Raw genomic sequence first — 22,094 nt, 5'->3', positions numbered from 1 at the left:
TCAAGTAGCCCTTAAATCCGTGCCTGAGCAAGACGAGGGTGAATGGCAAGCGGCCATCACACATCAAAACTATTCCCCACTAAAATTTTCCATGTCCAAGTATAAGTGTATATAGGTATATACAAATATTAGAACATATATACTATATACATTTAATATATATATATATATATATATATATATATATATATATACACTTATACATAGTTGTGACGTTCCTTGTTGGCCATGCGCTGGCACAAGGGTTTTTGCGCCGATTTCATATATACCAGTCGAAAGAGAGAGAGAAAGAGAGAGAGAAAGAGAGAGAGAGAGCACAAACTTGTGTTATCCGCATGCGGGCAGGTGGACTCGGGGAATCCCCGAGCATTGATGCCAGTCTGAATGGCTTGAGCATATCTCGCCACGCTGCTGGTGACGGCCGTGACGGCATTGGTGGAGATAGGAACGATCGGTGGGCGTTGCGTTTACGGGGGTTGTCGAGATACACTTTGCGGGAGATTTCTTCTCAGTTGTGCAGTGGCAGCCGTTCAAAACACAAGGGTATTTCTTACCCTTTCACTCTCACTAATTCTCTCTGTCTATCACTCTCTCTTTTTCAATCTATATCCTTCTTATTTCAAATTGCATTCAATTTTCCAAAAAAGAATTTTTTCTATATTCCTCTCCCCCCCCCAAAAAAAAAAACATACATTTATAATGAGGTGAAAAGAAACACTTTTTTTCGGCGAGTGTTTCCGGTAATTAAGTGCCGGTAAAGGGTGCCCGGTGTGTGTGTGTGTGTGTGATAAAGGGTTAATTATAAATCCTTTGATGTAGACATCAATGACGGGGGGTTCTTTGTGAACCTCGATTAAAGTGAAAATTCACATCAAGAAAAAAAAGAAAAAAATGACAATTTGGGAAAAATCCCACGTGACAATATCAGAATTTAAAATGATTTTTCAAAAATATTATCCTTTTCTTTTTGTTAAAAGAATAATGAAAAAAATTTTCAAGGGAGAAAATATGTGAGAATTATTACAAAAATGAGAGAACTTCATTTGATGGTGGTGTGTATTTTTTTCTTTTTACACTTACGTCACGCGTTCACCATATCATCGAGCAGTACGCCTTCAACGAAACTCCAACTTCCGGAATACTGTGCTTGGATACCGCGTATCGAGGGTGCAATAAATTGCATTTTCCATTCCCCAAGGAACCATTCCTTGAGAATGAACTTCACGCAAATCGCAAGCGACTACGTGACTTCGTTGAACATTGCCTGTGAGAAGGCGACGGACGATGAGGAGGAGGTTGAGGCAAAAGAGGAAACGGATGTCGACGAGTTTCTTCGACTTTGGAAATTACGAGCCCTAAGGATAACCGCATGTGACTTTAGTCTATGGTCGAAAAAGGCACTTATACGTTATCGTGATCTTCGAAATTTGACAATTATTAATTCATTTTATCATCAATTAGATAAAAATGCATTTAAAGCATTAACACAAATTGAAATGATTGACATTTCATTAAATCAATTAAAATTAATATCAAACGAAACATTTTGTTCGCTATCAAATCTTGTTTCTTTAAATATTTCATACAATATTCTTCAAACAATAAACGATTCATTTAATGAATGTTCACTTGATATTAAAACATTGGACATTTCAAATAATTACATTAAACAATTGACCCCATACGCCTTTTCCAAGTTGAAACGTTTGAATGTACTCGATTTATCGGAAAATGAGATAAACACAATTGTGGATAAAGCCTTCCATGGTCTTAGGTCCTTAAGGACTCTTGATCTTTCCAACAATAGAATAAGTACCCTACCCGCTCAACTGTTCAAAGAGGCTGTGAATTCATTGAAAGAATTGAAACTCAGAAATAATTCCATTATTCACATTGAAATGGAATTATTATCAAATATGAATCAACTTGTTGTACTTGATTTATCAAATAATTTATTAACAAATCAAGGTTTAGAAACAGAGGCATTCACTGGTTTAATACGTTTGGTTCTACTTGATTTATCAAATAATAAAATTTCTAAACTTGATCCAACATTATTTCGCGATCTTTATACACTTCAAATTCTTAATTTACGTTATAATGACATTGCAACAATATCAGCCGACACATTTTCACCAATGAGCAATCTACATAGTCTCGAAATCTCCCACAATCGTCTCGAGTACCTTGATGCGCATTCACTGAGTGGCTTGTTTGCATTGTCCCTCTTGAATATGGATTTCAACCTGTTGGAGGACATTCATCCAGAAGCGTTTCGCAATTGCTCAAGTATACAAGATCTTCATTTGTCGGGTAACAATTTTCCCGTTATACCAATTGCATTAAAAGACATGCGTCTTTTGCGTACACTTGATTTAGGTGAAAATTGTTTACAAACATTGGAAAAATTTGAAGGCATGTCAAATCTTTATGGTCTACGTTTAATGGGCAATGAAATAATAAACATAACACAAGACGCACTCATTGAATTACCAGCGTTACAAATTCTTAATTTGGCAAAAAATAAAATACAATATATCGATGACAATGCATTTACAACAAATCCATCATTACAGGCAATACGTCTTGATTCAAATTTATTGCAAGATATAACAAAATCCTTTGTCAATGCAACTAGTTTACTTTGGCTCAATGTTTCTGATAATTTAATCGATGTATTCGATTATAATTTTCTACCTGAGAAATTACAATGGCTTGATCTTCATAAAAATTCAATAAAACAACTTGGTTTAGCCCCAAAATTATCACGTCTACAAACATTGGATGTATCATTTAATAAATTAAAAAAAATACATGGTAATAATTTACCAAATTCATTGGAATTAATATTTTTAAATGACAATCTTATTACATTAGTTGAGCCACAAACATTTTTTGATAAGGAAAATTTAACACGCGTTGATCTTTATTCAAATCAAATTGTACGTATGGAATTATCGGCATTTCAATTGTCACAAGTAAAGGAAACGCCACCTGAATTTTACATTGGTGGTAATCCATTTATTTGCGATTGTACCACCGAATGGTTACAGAGAATAAATCAATTTAATTTACGACAACATCCAAAGGTAATGGATCTTGAATTAGTTTATTGTAAATTACCATACGATCGTCGACGTTCATTTATATCTCTATTAGAAGCAAAATCATCACAATTTTTATGTAGCTACAATACACATTGTTTTGCATTGTGTCATTGTTGTGATTTTGATGCATGCGATTGTGAAATGACATGCCCTTTGAATTGTAGTTGTTATCATGATGAATCATGGTCGGCAAATGTTGTCGATTGTTCAAATTCAGCTTATGAAATAATACCAGGACGTGTACCAATGGATGCAACTGAAGTTTATTTAGATGGTAATAATTTTGGTGAACTTAATTCACATTCTTTTATTGGAAGAAAAAATCTTGAGATATTGTATGCAAATAATAGTAATATTGAAATGATTAGTAATAATACATTTAGTGGATTAAAACGACTTGTCACTTTACATTTGGAGCATAATTGTATAAGTGCATTTTATGGAGCGATACTTGTGCCAATTGAAAATTTAAAGGAATTATATTTGCAATATAATTTATTGGAATATTTGGATGATGGAACATTTCAAACATTGAGATATTTGGAGGTGTTGCATTTAAATAATAATCGTTTGAAAAATTTTGCATTATGGCAATTGGGTAGAAATCCATATTTAGTGGATGTTATGCTATCGGGTAATTTGTGGAATTGTGATTGTTCTTATGTTGATAAGGCAGGTGGATGGATGTTTCAAAATAAAGAGAAGATTAGCGATTGGAGACAAATTACATGCTCATTGGGTATACCAATGATTACACTTGTTAATGGTTCGGTTGTCTATTGTGCCGCGTTAACTAACACATCATCAACAATCAAAGTACGTCCCTTTGGTGCGTATCTACCATTAATATTGGTGATTTGTGTACTTGCATTGATTATTATTGCCCTCATTTGTGGTGTGATGAGGCATAATCGTGTATTACGTGCGTGGAGCGCTAGTCGTTATCGATTTCGTACATGTTATAAAACGGCGGCATTTGAAGATCGACAAAAACCATTTGACGCTTGTATTTCATATTCGGCAATTGATGAGGCATTTGTGTCGGGTGTATTGGTGCCGGGTTTAGAACAATCTTATAGATTGTGTTTACATTATCGTGATTTATCAGAGGGCAATGGAATGATGAATGCAATTGCCGAAGCCGCTGAATCATCACGTCGTACAATATTAGTGTTGTCGGACAATTTTTTGCAAAGTGAATGGATCACTTGTGAATTTAAATTAGCATTGAGAGAGGCACTTAAACGTAAAGATCGTTCGGTTATTCTCCTACTTGTTGGTGAGGCATGCCCAAGGGATTTGGATAGGGATTTGAAAAAAATTATTTCAACACACACTGTTCTTGTGTGGGGTGAAAAATTATTCTGGCGTAAATTGAGGTTCGCAATGCCTGATGTCTTGACAATTCCAGCGCTTGAGAGGCCACCGTTGCTGCCAACACCGCCACCACCGCCTCAAATTCGTTGGGCATAGGGGAAAAAAGAAAGAAAAACATTTTTTCTGCAGGTAATTTTCACTTTACATGACTACATTTCTACTTGAGAGAGAGAGAAAGAGGATGAAAGAGTGAATATGCTAGCTCCCCTTTTTTAACGATGCATATTTCTGGGTTAACAAGTTTAAAAAAAAAAAAAAAACACGCAAGGCCTTTTTTCCAGACTCTTTTACTAAATTCAAATCTTGAGAATTTTCCACACGAGAAATAAGCGACGAGAATTTTTTTTTTTTAGACAAAATTTCGTTTGCAAATTAATTTTTATATTCTCTTGGGAAAATGCCATTTTCTGACAAAAATTAACATTTTTCTATAAATAAAGAGAAGAAAGAAAAAAAAATTGATGAAAATTTGTCTTCTCTCTTTTTTTTTTTTTGATTTTGTATATGAGAGATTATTTAAATTCTGTTCAGAGGTGAAAAACTACGCGGATTTGCTTCTTAAATTGCCTTTCTTGTGGAAAAAGCCAAATCCGTAAGCGGGAGTTCAAAACCCTCCCCTTTGTCCCATAAATCTTTGATGAATTTCAACGAATAACCTGGAGTATATAAACTCGTCGTTGACATGTTCAAATATTTATTTTCTTGAAACCACCAAAAATTCACACACACACACATATATACACTGAGAGAAAGAAGTCGATTTTTGTGTTCAATATCAAGTATTCAACATTGCCGCAGTAGAGAAAGAGGGAAATAACATTATCCATTTTAAATTCTGTCAAAATTATTTATTTTCACCCATTCTTATAATTCTTTATTTATTTTATTTTCTATCTTGTTAAAAAAAAAATTCATAATATTTATTTCTTAATTTATTTTTATCTCCAAAAAAAAGGAATTTAAAATTTTTAATAGTAATCAAGGGTTTATTCTTGTTTATTAAAAAAAAAAAAAAATTATCTTTTTAATTTTTAATGAATATTTTTGTTGAAAAATTTAAGTAGAATCGCTTTTCCCCAGTTAATTCTTTCAATCTTCATTTTGCCCGTAATAAATTATTCTAAGACACCGTTCTCTTGAGAGCTTGCTGAGTGACTATTTTATCAAGAAAACTTTCACAGTTAAACTTTTCAAAAACTTTTCAGCCAAAAAATTCTCATTTTATAAATAATAATTTAATAATAAATTTATAATCTTTAAAAGCTATTAATATTTGTTCCCACTTTCTCTACGTATTTATACGTGAATAAATACTAAATTCGTAAAAAAAAAAAAAAAAAAAAAATTATAAATTTCGAAAAAAATACAATAGAATATTTTGCCATTGAATATAATCGAAAATTGTTTTTAATAAGGGTCTATCAATTATTTTAAGGGTTCAAATTTTCATCAAAATAGAGATATCTTTTTTCAAATACGTTTATTTATACGAGATTTCGATATAATCCGCTTAATCAAATTCAATCAACTTCTCATTGAAATCATACGAGTTATATAATATTAGCAGTTATATATATATATATATGGAGAGATATCCGGTAAAATTTTTATGGTGAGAAAAAGTTAAATTATTCGATTAATTTATTTTATTTTAAATGAAACAAAAAGAGTTTATATTATATTTCTGTAAATTACTTGTGAAAGTATTTTTAAGAAGTTTTAAATATGGAAATAATCGGTATCGACAGTTGTACATATATATATATAATTATATACACTCATGTTTTTAATTACATTTTTTTTATGAATTTTCCAACGTTTTTATAGCTAAGGAAATTGATTTCATTTTCATTTCCCTCATTTTATTAATTTATTATTAGTTTAATATTTTTTTTACTATTTTTTATTATTTTATTATTATTATTATTATTATTATTATTATTATTATTATTATTATTATTATTATTATTATTATTATTATTATTATAAATAAATATAATAACAAAGAAAATCAAGGAAAACTTATCTTTAAAAATTTTGCAACTAAAAATAAGATTTTCTTCTTCTTTTTCACTGCATAATGATTATTATTTTAATGCGGTATACTTTAATGAATAAACGAAATTTCCGGAATGAAATTGAATTAAATACAACGATATATATATATATCATATACCTATATCTATATATATATATATATGTATATATTTAGGATATCTTTGTCAACATCAATTGTTCTATATATGGCTGTTGGGCTTAAAAGATTGAAAACGGATATTGAAGATAAAATATTTGCACAAAATGGAAATCAAATTTCTATATGTTTCGATATCTATATTTAATGTATACATTTCCTGTATAAAATCTATTTTCTAATATAACAAAAGAATATAAATAATATAGCATATATGCGCGACATTAAATATTTGATATAAATACCTATATATACTTGATATTTTTTTTCCTTGTACAAGAGAAAAAAAATTCTTTTAATAATCAAAATTTTTTTTTTAATAAATAAAATAATAATAATAATAATAATAATAATAATAAATGAAAATATAAATTAATTAAAAATTAAATAAAATTATAAATTAAATAAAAAGAAAATTAAAATGTTAAATAAAGAAATAAAATAACAAAAAAAAAACTCCCTTGAATATAAAGATTTTTCATTCGTAAAATTCACTTTTTCTGTTTTTTTTCGGGGGGGGGGAGAAAAATGGTAAAATTTTAGTAATCAATTTTCCCCCGGAGTAATAATAATTAATCCAAGCCAAACAAGAAATTGCAAAATCAACAGAAAAAAAATTTTTTTTTTTTTCCACCCCCCTATTTTTTTCCCTGAACGGATGTTATAACATCGCTTTTTCGTCTGTGGGCGCGCAATTTTTTTCACTCCGCCGACACACTGTGTGTGTTTTTTTCCCTATGAAAAGCATCGACTAAAAAAAAAAAAAGAAAAAAAAAAGTAGTGTAAATACAAGTGAGAGAATTTTCATCTGCAATAGAGTCGGCATTTTCTTTATTTTCTTTTTTGCCACTGGTAAACGCGCGGAATCTGCATTCACGATTATATACTCGGAAATAATTCGAACTTGGAACCTTGTGACCGACGCATTAATTAATGATTTTTTTTTTTTTTTTTTTTTTTAATAATATATTCTTCACGTAGCGTATAATTTCTTGATGAAAACAAAATTTTTTTTTTTATTTTTTTTTTGAAATAGATTGAAAATCGTTGATCGTCATAGTGAAGCCTTTTAATTAGAACTGAATTATTTCATGAAAAATCGAAATTAAACTTTGTTATACTTTAGCAAAAATTGTTTGGTTAAGCAATTTTGGTTCTTCTACACTAAGAAAAAAAAATTCGTTTGAAGCAACCAAATTTTGGTTAAATCAACAAAATAAATGCATTGATATACAGTTAATACCAAACATTTGGTTGCACAAACCAAACGTTTATTTAGCTCAATCAAATTTTTTCTTTCTTCAAAAAAATTTATTAAAATAAACCAAACAGTTATTTAGATTAAATAAATATTTATTTGAATTAAACAAATTTTGTTTGAACTAACCAAAAAATTGGGTAAATATAAAAAAATGGTACATTTGGTTGAAACATATCTTTTTTCTGAGTGTAGCCAAATTTTGGTTGGCTGAAACAAAGTCGTAGGGTTATCTCAACCAAACATTTGGTTAGGCCAACAAAATTATTTGGTTGAACATTTTTAAATTCCAACCAAAATTTGGTTTCGACAACAAAATAATTTGGGTAACACAACAAAATTGTTTAATCTAAAAAACCAAATGATGGTTTGTTGTCCTAACCAAAATTTGGTTGCGACAACCAAATAATTTGATTCGCTCTCAGCTCACAGCTTAAGAGAACAGTTAGTTTAAATCTTTCACAAGAATGGGTAGTCCAGTGGTTAGAGCTCCCGATTTTCAGTTTTAAAACAGAGGTTCGATCCCAGGCGGAGATGAGATTTTTCAAAGTCCTCAAAAAATTTCAATTGGATAAATATAAATTCAATGTTAAATTGATAATAAATAAATAATGAAATAAATAAAAAAGATAAAAAGAAAGGAGAAAAGGTAGAAAAATATTTTTAATTTTACAAAAAAAACCTGTTTGATCAACCAAACATTTTTGTTGACCTAACAAAAAAAAAATTTGATTGGGCTAACCAAATATTTTTGTTATGCCAACAAAAAACACTCAACCAAATTTTTTAGTTGACTCAACCAAATAGTTTGATTGCTTAAATACCAACAAAAAATTTTTTGTTGGCCCAACCAAATTTTGGTTGCTCTGACTAAACATTTTTCTCAGTGTGGTAAAAAAATTCCTTTCCTAATTGATTTTTCTGTTTTTATACTTTTTTATAAGCAATCACAAAATCGTCATGGTGAAGCCTTTATATATTTGATAATAAATTAAATAAATATTAAAATTTTCTATTAAATAAAATGTAGTTGTATTAATTTGGCATAAATTCCGTAAATACGAATCAGATCACGGTGCGCCATAAGGAGGTTTAAATAAAAATGAGTTGACACTTAAAAATTCTTTTAGATTTTGGTTCTTAAATAAATAAAAACCATTTTTCAATAGGTTTTAAAATCAACTTACGTGCCAAATTTTAAAAAAAAATTGAGTTTTAAATATATAAAAATAGTGTTTTATGAGGAACCAGAATTTATTTAATGTATACTTATATATAGATAATTTTTTTTTTGATTTGGGGTCATATAAATTTATTAAACATTGAAGTTATTTTCTTGTTTTGTTTTTATATTTATGCATTAAGAGTGTCGAACGGTATCTGAAATTCTTTAGCAAGAAGAGAGTTTTAATTATCGCTCTCAACGTGAAATAGTATTGATTTTAAAATACTTTTTTCTCGAAACACGAACAATTTTAACAAAATCAGCCAAAATCCAAAAATTTCCTAAATCCAAAAAACGGTACGAATCCATAGAAAAACATTAGTTGCAAAACAAAAAGTAGAAAAGTAATCTAATAACAGCTGCGATTTTGTGCGCCCTGCATGCTGCTGCCATCTGACGGCGGCAGGAGGTAATGAACCCCTCATTATATTATTTTTCGTTTTGCAATCGTGTTTTTGTATGGCTTCGCATAATCTTTCGGATTTAGGAAATTTATATAAGATAAGAATCTCTAGCTGCTTTTGTAAAAAAGTGTCCGTCTTTCAAGAAGAAAGTATTTTAAAATTAATGTTTATCATTTTCACCTTTAGTGCCGTTTTTATAGAGCCACATCGCCTTTTTCATTAAAACCCGTATAGGAATATGAATATTTTATCCCTCTCACCACGGATATTTATAACTTTAAAGATTATAATTTGAATTTTGTTAATTTAGAAAAAAAAAACAATAATTAAATTCTACGCTACGTGGAGAATCACCCATACAGAAGCAAAGAAGAAAGATAGAAAGAGAATGCGTGGGACCTTTTGTGTAAAGCAGGAAATTATAGTTTGGAGAAAAATCAAGAATCGCCCGACTAGATAGAAACTGGAGAGTTTTGGTCCCTGAAAGTCTCGTTCCAAAGAACTGTCTGCTATATATATATATATATATATATATGACGGGGGAAGCCGCGCGCGCGGCCGCTTTGTACTATCAAAGAACGTCCCCTGAATGTCCCTGGAATTCATCCAAAGAGATGTCTGGGGGACATTTACGGGCGCTTTGTGCTATCAGGGCATTCATCCGATGTTCGGTCGTTTCGCAATATCGATCCCTACATAGCCATTGAATGTTGCATTGGCAACATATGGCATTCATGCACGCCGATCTGGAATTCTTTTTTTTTTTTTTTTTTAAATATAATATATATATTTATTTATTTGCTTCGCCAAAAGGGTGTGTATTTTATACCATCAAATATTATTTTAAACTCCAAAAACTCCTTCTCGAGTACAAGTTGCGATAGTCAGTCACGTGTCCAATTAAAGTGTGCGACTTGTCCGATTATTTCGTAATCCCTTATTTAAACATTTACGTAACTCTCGACAACGAGATTATCTTCCTCTCTTGTTTTGTCTTTTTCAGTTCTCTCCTTCTTTTTTTTTTTTTTTCTTTTCTTTCTCTATTCGTGGTCCATTATGTGTCCGACAATGTCCGCCACTTAAAGTTAATACGCACATGTCTTTTGTAATTATCCCCCGCGCGCATATGTTATACCAAAAAAAAAAAAAAACTGAGTGTGAGAAAAAAATTATTTTTATATTAGTTCTTTGATATTTTATTATTTTTATCATTATTTTGGGTCAGATAAATTCCTCTATAATAATTTATTAATTATTAATTATTATAATTTTTAATTTATAATTTTCTGTTTTAATAGTTCATTTGTGCATTTGGAAATATTTAGAAATATTTAATTTAAAGTTCTTTTTTACTTTCAATTTCAATTCATTAATTTATTATGCTAAATAAATTAATATGTACTAAGAGAATATATATTTCTGTTTCAATGTTTTAATTTGATTTTAATGAGGAATTTAATCAAGCTATAATATATACGCGTATAAATAAAATACATAATGTGACATAATAGAAAATAAATATGTATCAAATTGACAATATATTATTTAAATTAATAAAATTATGTTCGCAAATTTAATAAACAACAAATTATAATAAAAAAACAGTTAAATAATATTGTTTAAACAATTAAAATATTATTATTAAATTATTATTATTACTTAATAATTAATAATAATTATTATTATTAATTATTAGGATTATTAATAAATATGAGCATTATAAAAAAATATATTCTTAAATTTAGAATATAATTTTTTCTATACTTTTTATTTTCAATATTTTTTTATTATTTATAGCTTCGCGGAAATATTTACAACATAATAGTTTTATAAAAAAAAAAAAAACCAAAAGAATGAGCTTTTATTGTTCCCCTTTCTTCTTTTTTTTTTATGGTTTATTTCCTTCTTTTAAAAGGCATTTTCAAAAAAAAACAAAAAAAAAAAATTGTTGCTTTCAAAACAGAGAAAACATGAAGTGTATATAGTTAAAGCGCACAAAACATTTGTGTCATGTTGATGGTAAAATCAAATGTGATAAAGTTTATTGACATTGGCGTTATATCAACAATGAAAGGTGAAAGGTTTTGTTTTGTCACCATGACAATAGAGCTATTTTTAATGACAAAAAGTTGTCGACGCAAATTATTTATTTATGTGTATGCTTTTTACAAAAGAGAGCCAAAGGGAAACGACCGTATATCACAATATTATTGTGAGTACATTTCTATTACTGTTTTTTTTTTTTTTTTGCTTGCTTACTTTATTTTTTAGGTTCGTCTATCGAAAAATTGACAATATTTTTCTTTTTTGCCTGAAAACATATTTTTATTATGTTTTTATTTTTTTATTTATTTTTTTTTTATATTTTATATTTATGTTCATTTATTTATTTATATACATTACATTGTTTAAAAAAATATTTATATTTCTATTTTCTATTTTTATTTTACGTTTATATTTTTATTAACATTAATATCAACAAAAATCAATTTAAATTTTGCGACAAAAATAAATTTGCAATACAAATTTTAATTCAATTAAAAATATTCACAAATTATTTGAAAATATTTAAATAATTTATATTGTGATAAATTTTGTACTTTTACTTTTTAGATTAAAATTTGTATTTTTTTTTTTTTAATATTTATTTACATTAGTTATTAAACAACTTTAATGTTGTTCCAACTATTACAAGTTTGCATATTTGTTCACTGGATGAAAATTAATTATTGAGGTTCTCCTAAATGCATATATACATTTCATGCATTATCAACAAAGAAGTCAATAAAAATTATTTTTCACCCCCCGGGTAAATATTTTTATAAAATTTGTAAACAAAAGCACATAAATTAAAATGAATAAATAAATAATAATCTCTTTTATTAATTTTGTAAAATAAATGTTAAAAATAAAAAAAAATTATATTTAAAAAATTTACGAATTTAATAAATATTTGAAATAAAGAAACAAAATTAAGAGAAATTAATTTTTCTTTTTGTTTAAATAAATGTAAATAAATATAAATAAATATATAAATAAATATAAATAAACAAAATAAATAAATATAAATAAAATAAATAAAGATAAATAAAAGTAAATAAATATAAATAAAATAAGTAAATAAATATAAATAAACAAAATAAATAAATATATATTTAAAAAATTTGCGAAATGAATAAATATTTGAAAAAGAAACAAATTAAGAGAAATTAATTTGTCTTTTTGTTTAAATAAATGAAATAAATATAAAAAAATATATAAATAAATATAAATAAATGTAAATAAATGTAAATAAATGTAAATAAATATAAATAAACAAAATAAATATATATAAATAAATATAAATAAATATAAATAAATGTAAATAAATATAAATGAACAAAATAAATAAATATATATTTAAAAAATTTGCGAAATTAATAAATATTTGAAAAAGAAACAAATTAAGAGAAATTAATTTGTCTTTTTGTTTAAATAAATGAAATAAATATAAATAAATGTAAATAAATATAAATAAACAAAATAAATATATATAAATAAATATAAATAAATGTAAATAAATATAAATGAACAAAATAAATATAAATATAAATAAAAATAAATAAATATTAACAAAATAAATATATATGTAAAAAATTTACGAATTTAATAAATATTTGAAAAAAGAAACAAATTAAAAGAAATTAATTTGTCTTTTTGTTTAAATAAATTAAATAAATATAAATAAATATAAATAAATATATAAATAAATATAAATAAATGTAAATAAATGTAAATAAATATAAATAAATGTAAATAAATGTAAATAAATGTAAATAAATATAAATAAACAAAATATATAACAAAATAAATAAATATAAATAAATATAAATAAAATAAACAAAATAAATAAATACATATTTAAAAAAAGAAACAAATTAAGAGAAATTTATTTCTCTTCTTGTTTAAATAATTGAAATAAATATAAATAAACAAAATAAATAAATAAATGTAAATAGATATAAATAAAATAAATATAAATAAAAATAAATAAATAAATGTGTATAAATAAATATAAATAAAAAAAATAAATTAATATAAATAAACAAAATAAATAAATATAAATAAATAAACAAAATAAATGAATTTCTAAATAAATGAATAAGCTAAAAAATAAAAAAAAGAAGAATAAAACAACAAGAATAAAAAAATATGAAAGGAAAAACGAAAAAAGAAGAAAAGGGACAAAATAATTATTATGGAAACTGAATTTTCAGTTAAAAATAAGAGGGGTTATACGTCAATAAATTAAAATAGTAAAACGAGAGTCTACATATATATATATAAAATGATATATGCGCAATTGGCCAAAAATTTAATGTACATATCTCTGGTTTCATATAATTTATCGAAATTTGATTAAATCGTTGTCGATTTACGATGATTTTATTCAACGCAATAGAACTGGTGTTGGTAGTTGCCCATATTTCTAATCGATTCTTTGTGATTTGCTCATTTTATCAGAAAAGTATCATTCTCCCCCAACACTCGATTCAGTGAATTACATTTACACTTGTGATTGAATGAGTTTGTGTGTGACTCATCTCTCTCACACTCTCTCTCTCTCTTTCTCTCTTTAGGAGAAAGTAATGGGTGCGTGAAATGCTGTGCAGGCAACATGGGCAATCGAGTAAAAGGGCAGATTTGAGGGTTGTGCCATGTTAAATTACAGGGACGAAACCACTGCAGCCCTTATTTACTTGTCGCAAAAATTATATCAAAAAAAAAGAGAAAAAAAAAAAAAAAAAAAGAGAGAGAGAGAAAGCCCCCAACAATGTTCTTTTCAACAGTGCTTGGCGCGCGCGCTAATTACTTAATTAGCATACACAGTGTAGAGAACCAGGATTTCAAACTAAGACTACAAATTACTTGATGATATTTTTAGTTGGCAGAACAACTTTTCTTTTCTGGCTTCATATAATCAACTTTACGAGTTTATAATTCTTTTTTATACACAAAAAAAAAATATTCTCTGACGATATGCAAATATTTCTTTTTTTTTTTTTTTTTAATTAGAAAAATTCTCCACACGAGAGATTTTTTTTTTAGCAAATAATTATTTAACCTAATTTTCATTTAATCGAATTTTCATTACAAAAAATATTTAGTGAAAAAAAAATTTATTTTTTGAAACTGTCAATCAACAATTTATAATATCAAAAATTAAAATTATAATTATAATGCATATTAATAAATAATAACTTGGAGTCGATCTGTATAATGATAAAAAAAAAAAAACCACACTGTAACGTCTCAAATCACTGAACTATAGAAAACGTGATTTAAATGTAAAATGAAGTTTAAAATGGAAATGTTAAACGACACGCGGGAGGTTGACGTATGAAATCTGAATATTCACGTCGAGTCGAAACCAATTTGAAAATAAAATTTATCAGAACGCGAGATTTTTTATATATATATATATATATATAGGGGGGGGGGGGAAACAAGTCACATCAAAAGCGCGACTGTGGTGTTTTGCTTTTAGTGTACTACACAGAAATGCATTCGACAGTGTTATACTATATATATATAATAACAATGTTGAAAAATTGTACCGACTCGTGTGTATTCCTCTGTTTTAAGCCCCGCTGGCTACAAGGAAAATCTCTAAAAGAACAAGTAATCTCGAAAAAATCTGGTCTCTATATCTACTTTCTTCGCGAAATGTCAAGAGAAAAAAAAAGGAGAGAAAAAAACAAATGCGTTTTAATAAAAAAAAAAAGAATTTTCAATAAATTTAATTTTTAAAAAGTAAATTTTAATTTTAATAAAAAAATACAAAAAAAAAAATTAAATTGTCATGAAAAAATTCGAATTTTTATGTTATGCTAAAAAAAATTTCTGTATACAAATTCATATTTATAAAATAAAAAAAAAATTTATGTTAAAATTTTTTAATTTACTTTATTTATATAAAAAAATTATTTTCAACTTTTTGAAATCATTAATTTTAATCGGACCAAAAAAAAAAAAATCTATCCGCAAAATATAAGAAGCCATGCTTTTTAGTTTTAAAATGAAAAAACTTTTAAATCGGATCAAGAATATATAACAAAATTACCCTTTATATATACATACACAAAAATAGGTTTTCAGCTCTACTAAAGTTTTATATATAGTTGTTTATGGCATAAAATCAACACTCTTTTTTTTGCTGCACCCAACAAAAAAATGAGGTTAATATTTTTGTTATTTATTTTCTATTTTTATTTAACAATAAGTCAATTATATAAAATTGTCTTTAAAATTCAATTAAAACATCGAATAATAATAACAATAATAAAAAAAAATTACAAAACAAACTAATTTGTAAATTTAAATTATTTTTCAAATATAATAAAATACAAAAAAAAAAAAATAAATTTACTATTATTTACAAGAAAAATCACAAATAAAAGAAAAAACAATTCAACTTTAAAACAAAAAACAATTACTAAAAAAAAAAATTACCGAATGATAAATTCCAATTTTATAAATGATAGTACAAATAATAATAAAAATAATAATAATAATAATAATTATTATTATTATTATTATTATTTTTATTATTATTATTATTAATTATAAAAAATAAAATACCGAATATGTGATAAAATAACAAAACAATAAAAAAATAAAATAAAGAAAAAACAATTCAACTTTAAAACAAAAAACAATTATTAAAAAAAAAAATTACCGAATGATAAATTTCAATTTTATAAATGATAGTACAAATAATAATAATAATTATTATTATTATTATTGTTATTATAACTATTATTATTATTATTACTATTATTATTATTATTACTATTATTATTATTATTTTTATTATTATTATTATTAATTATAAAAAATAAAATACCGAATATGTGATAAAATAACAAAACAATAAAAAAATAAAATAACGAAAAAATGTTATAAAATACTAAACAGGTGATAAAACAATAAAATATCAAACACATAAAAATAACGAAATGAAATATATATATAAAACAAATGGTAATAAAATATATAATAAAAAAAAAAACAAGTGACAGGTTAAAATTATTGTGTAAATGAGATGAGTATACGGGATGAAACAAAAAAAAAAAAAAAAAAAGAAAATAATAGAAAATTGCGAAAGAGGAAAAAAATATAATTTGCCCCGAGGTGCTTTAGAACTTTTCTCTTTCATTCTTCGTTGAAATATCATTCGTAATTCGTAATGTTTCTACAGTATAGTATAGTAGTATTCTGTTTCAATATTCTAACCGTATCCTGGACTAGAAGTTCCTTCTCTTTTTCTCTCTCTCTCGCTCTCTCTCTCTGATGTTGGAAGTAAATTCCTATGAGGAACTCATTCCAAATTCATACATAAATTCCATATCCACCATCTTTTGTGAAAATGTAAAAGAATGTGTGTAGGGATTTTAAATGAGTTCACAAAGGAAGTAGTACTTTCAACTCATATATGAAGAAAATTAAAACATATATTATTTATTCTGCCTACTTAAATGGCGCTTCACTTTTTTTCCCCTCCCCTTCTTCTTTTTTTAATACATATTTTTTCTCACTTTTAATTTTTTTTCCTTTCTCTATCTATTTAAACACTTGTTTTTTTTTATTATTAAAAAATACAACTTAAAAATTTTATATATTTCAAAAGAAATATTTTTATAAAAATTGTTTAGATACTATTTAGAAAAAAAAAGTAGAATTTCAAATCAATTTTTGCATCGCGAATTTCCAAATTCCTTTTTACTAATGAAAAAAAAATTCTCGCTTTTTCAAAAAAGAGGGGGAATAGGTATTCAGAGAATTTTTATTTGAAATGTTTCCGTGTGTCGACAAAATATAAAAAAAAAAATTCTCGTCGGGGCATTGAAAACTTTTCACAAGTGGACGGGAATATTCATTAAAAAATAATATATATATATATATAAATATAACTTCTATATTTTCGCGTGGCTGCGGGAAAAAAAAATTTTTTTTAACGTGATAATCCCAATAAGTCATCATTAAAATCTCGCCCTAAGTATTTTGTTCAATAGAAGAGCTTTTAATGCGATCGTATTACCAAGAAGGCTTTATTTGGGAAGATGAATGCCTTTTCTAAGTAATAAAGGGGCAAAAATAAAAAAAAAAAAGGAGGAGAAGGAGAATGGTTCAGTTTAGCGAACCACCTTTTATATACAATAAGCGAGTAATTTTTACTAAAAATAATTATATATTTTTCCCTTCTTTTTTCACACATTTATAAGAAAAGAAAAAAAAATTTCTTCATTCATTATTTTGTTTTAAACTTTAATTATTTATAAAACTTTAATTATTATTAACTTTAATTTAATTCAATTATTATAATTGAATATCGCGAGAGTAAAATATTATATTGATAATATTAATAAATTAGATAAATAATACCATTTTTGTGGAATATTATTGAAAAATTAAAATTTACAACACAATAATTAAATAATTAAATAATTAATTGGTTCTTGAATTTTTAATTGAAATTAAATTATTAAATTCCAAAGAATTGAATTAATTGCAAATTTTTTAATTTGGAAAATATTAATATTTTAGGAATAATTTAGCCGAGCGCGTTAAGGCATAGCTTTATTTTTATAGAGCGTTTGGCGTTCGAGTCCCGGGAAGGGTGAAAATTTTTTTCAACTATTTTTAAATGAGTTATTTATTATTATTATTATTATTATTATTTGCCTCGTAAAAAAATTAGGTATTATTATTTTTTTTTAACTAATATTATTAGTTTTCTATATTTATGTATACAATTTCGCGGAGAAAAGTTAAGAATTGTTTCTTGTGCAATTTATATAACTTTAATTTAATTCAATTATTATGATTGAATATCGCGAGAGTAAAATATTATATTAATAATATTAATAAATGATATAAATTATACCATTTTTGTGGAATATTTTTGAAAAATTAAAATTTACAACACCATAATTAAATAATTAATTGGTTGTTGAATTTTTAATTGAAATTAAATTATTAAAATCCAAAGAGTTGAATTAATTGCAAATTTTTTAATTTGGAAAATATTAATATTTTAGGAATACTTTAGCCGAGCGCGTTAAGGCATAGCTTTATTTTTATAGAGCGTTTGGCGTTCGAGTCCCGGGAAGGGTGGAAATTTTTTTCAACTATTTTTAAATGAGTTATTTATTATTATTATTATTATTATTTGCCTCGTAAAAAAATTAGGTATTATTATTTTTTTTTAACTAATATTATTAGTTTTCTATATTTATGTATACAATTCCGCGGTGGAAAGTTGAGAATTGTTCCTTGTGCAATTTTCAAGTCTCGCCACAAAGCACGTTAGCAACACTTGTGTATTAAGAAATATTATTGTCATCGTATTTTCATACGAGATAAAAGTTTTTGAAACATGAACCCCCAACAAAGTTTAAATATTCACATGCACTGCAGGTACGCGACGCTTGAAAACACGTGAGAGGCGTTCCCTTGCGGGAAGTAACAAATCTGTGCGTCAAAGAACTCAAGAACGATGATACTCCATTAAACTTTACGGGGTTATGAAAGGACAATACGGGTCGGCTAGGAGAGAAAAAAAAATAAAAAAAAAAAAAATTCTTCACCACGCAAGGCCGACAATTTATGGTACGTTTCGTCGTCGTCGTCGTCGTTTTTTTTTTTTTTATTATTCGCCAAGTGAGGAACCGAGGACACTTTTTAATATGTTCTCAAGTTTTCTAATTTTTAATCAAAAGTGAGTTTTCGATGCGACTTCTCTCTCTCTCACACACAGCTCTTTATGAACGTTATCACAATTTTATTTTCCTATTTAAAAACTTATATTTGAAAAAAAAACTTAATCTAACTCTTTTTGCGGGTAAAAAAATAAATAAAAAAAAAAAAATTTTCACATTAAACTTTTTTCTTTTAAATTAATGGTTAATTATTTCAAGAATTATAAAACGACACACTCTGATTGCTAAAATTTTCACTAATTTGCATTAGTGACGGACTTCTCGCTTTGAATTTAGTAGACTTTTAACGAATTCACGGTAAATTTGCCTTTCAGTGAAAATGTACACTTTGAAAATTTAATTATTTCATCCAAAATGACTAATTAGGGGGGATTATTTATATATATATATATTTTATTAATTTCTGTAATTGTCATTGGAAAAAAAAATTTTTTGATTCAAATAATCGATAAATAATTATTAATTCAAGTAAATAAAAAAAATTAGTTAATATTTATTTGATAAGTAACGGATTTGAATCAAATATTTTTTTTTTAGTAAAGACAATAATAAAATATATTTTACGTGTAAAAAAAAATCTTTACCTAGATCAGTGATACGTTTCACTAATGATGCGCCAGAAGGTGGTTTAAATAAAAATGAATTTGCACTTAAAAATTCTTTTTGATTATGATTCTTAGATGAATAACAAACATTTTTCAATAGTTTTTAAAATCAGTTTACGTGCACGATTTAAAAAAAAATTAGTTTTTATATAAAAAACAGTAATTTTATGGGGAATCAGAATTTATTTAATCTAATAAATACTGTAATAAATGATAAAATAATTACTTATTTTCAATTTTAATAAATTTTTTATTTTATTTTTAAATTTTATAAATAATTATATTGGTGTAGTGTTTGTGTCCGATTTTAAAAAATTAAATTATAATGTTAAAAGAACGATTTTAAGAGTGACAAAATTTATTTAAAAGAGTCGAATGATCTCTGAAATATTTTGGCAAGAAGAGACCTTTAATTATCGCTCTATAAAAACGGCACTAAACGTGAAAATGATAAACATTGATTTTAAAATACTTTCTTCTTGAAAGACGGACACTTTTTTACAAAAGCAGCTAGAGATTCTTATCTTATATAAATTTCCTAAATCCGAAAGATTATGCGAATCCATACAAAAACATGATTGCGAAACGAAAAGTAAATATAATGAGGGGTTCATTACCTCCTGCCGCCGTCAGATGGCAGCAGCATGCAGGGCGCACAAAATCGCAGCTGTTATTAGATTACTTTTCTACTTTTTGTTTTGCAACCAATGTTTTTCTATGGATTCGTACAATCTTTTGGATTTAGGAAATTTATAAGATGATGATTTTGGCTGATTTTGTTAAAAGTGTTCGTGTTTCGAGAATCTATTATCTATTATCTATACGCATATAAGTATACATTAAATAAATTCTGGTTCCTCATAAAATACTATTTTTAAATATTTAAAACTCAATTTGTTTTAAATTGGTCACGTAAGCTGATTTTAAAACCTACTGAGAAAAGTTTTTTATTCATCTTAGAACCATAATCAAAAAAGAATTTTTAAGTACCAATTCATTTTTATTTAAACCACCTTCTGGTGCACCGTGATAGCGAAATTTTTCGCTATTCTAGAGAAATATATCGCTGTTCCAAAGAAACTTATCGCTGTTCCAGATGAAGATTTTTTCTTTTTTTGCGTGTAATATGAATTTAATATGAAAAATAATAATTGAAATTTTTTTTTTGTTTCAGACGCTGTATCGTAAATCACTGCCTTCTTCCGGACAGAATCGACTCTTGAACGAATGTATAGGAATTGTTCTTTGACTCGCGAATCAAGGAAAAAGAAAAAAAAAAATTTTAAAACGGAGTTGTTGTTATACAGATATAAATATATATATATTAAAAAAAAAAAAAAAATAAATAAATAGCACTCCGTAATATTTTTGAATAAAAATACTAACGAAACGTTTTTACATTAAAAACTTTTTTGCTACTAGTATTGATCACGAATTTTCAACATTCAAGCTTTTGTCAACATTTTTACAAATTATTGTATAACAAAAAAAAAAAAAAAAAAAAACAAAGATCTTACTAATGTTTCATATGGAGTATAACTTCGAGGAAAAAAAAAATATAAATATAAATGCTCGCATTTGATAAGCAGTTTGAAATTACTGGTGTTTTTTTTCATTTATATATTTTTTTTTTTAACCAAGTACTTTTTTTTCCCCCTTGGCTTATAGCTTTTCCCTTGGATAGTAAACAACAACCGCCATTAATTTGAAGCTAGAAGATACTTTCGTAAATTTGCTCTGGAAACGGAAGCACGTATTCCGTCACGTTACAGATCAAGCACGAACCGGAGGGAGATGTTTTCAAATATAAGACACGAATTTTCTTCACTTTTATATTAATTACTTTTTTTTGAAATTAACTTTTTCTAATTGCATTTTTTTTCTTCTTTCCATAAAGGGAAACAATTTTTTTTTTAATAGAAATATATATGATATGGCAATTTTTACTATTTTTATCAATTTCGTAAATAAAGCAAAAAAGATTAAATAAGTTTTAATTGAATATCGAGTGTAATAGATAGCAAAAAAAAAAAAAAAAAGAAAGACATTTTATTTTATTTCGAGATAAAATGAAACTGTGGAATTCATTAAAAACTCGATCATTAAAGTGGCAGTAATTATTTTTACATGTATAGAACAATTTCGAGTTTAAAAATAAAATAT

General features: G+C 25.8%; 1 protein-coding gene across 1 annotated transcript; it reads left to right on the top strand.

The window, feature by feature from the left end:
* Nucleotides 1–324: 324 nt before the first annotated feature.
* LOC127283036 (toll-like receptor 6) lies at nt 325–22,078 on the top strand. The gene is made up of 2 exons (XM_051307688.1): nt 325–4,613; nt 21,106–22,078. The coding sequence occupies exon 1, from the start codon at nt 1,029–1,031 to the stop codon at nt 4,578–4,580; it is 3,552 nt and encodes a 1,183-aa protein (XP_051163645.1). The 5' UTR covers nt 325–1,028; the 3' UTR covers nt 4,581–4,613; nt 21,106–22,078.
* The last annotated feature ends 16 nt before the right edge of the window (nt 22,079–22,094 follow it).

The sequence above is a fragment of the Leptopilina boulardi genome, unplaced genomic scaffold, assembly GCF_019393585.1.
Source record: "Leptopilina boulardi isolate dan_hultmark-lab unplaced genomic scaffold, ZJU_Lbou_2.1 LbouV2_305, whole genome shotgun sequence".
NCBI lineage: Eukaryota > Metazoa > Arthropoda > Insecta > Hymenoptera > Figitidae > Leptopilina > Leptopilina boulardi.
This window is presented reverse-complemented; position numbering and strand designations above follow the sequence as displayed.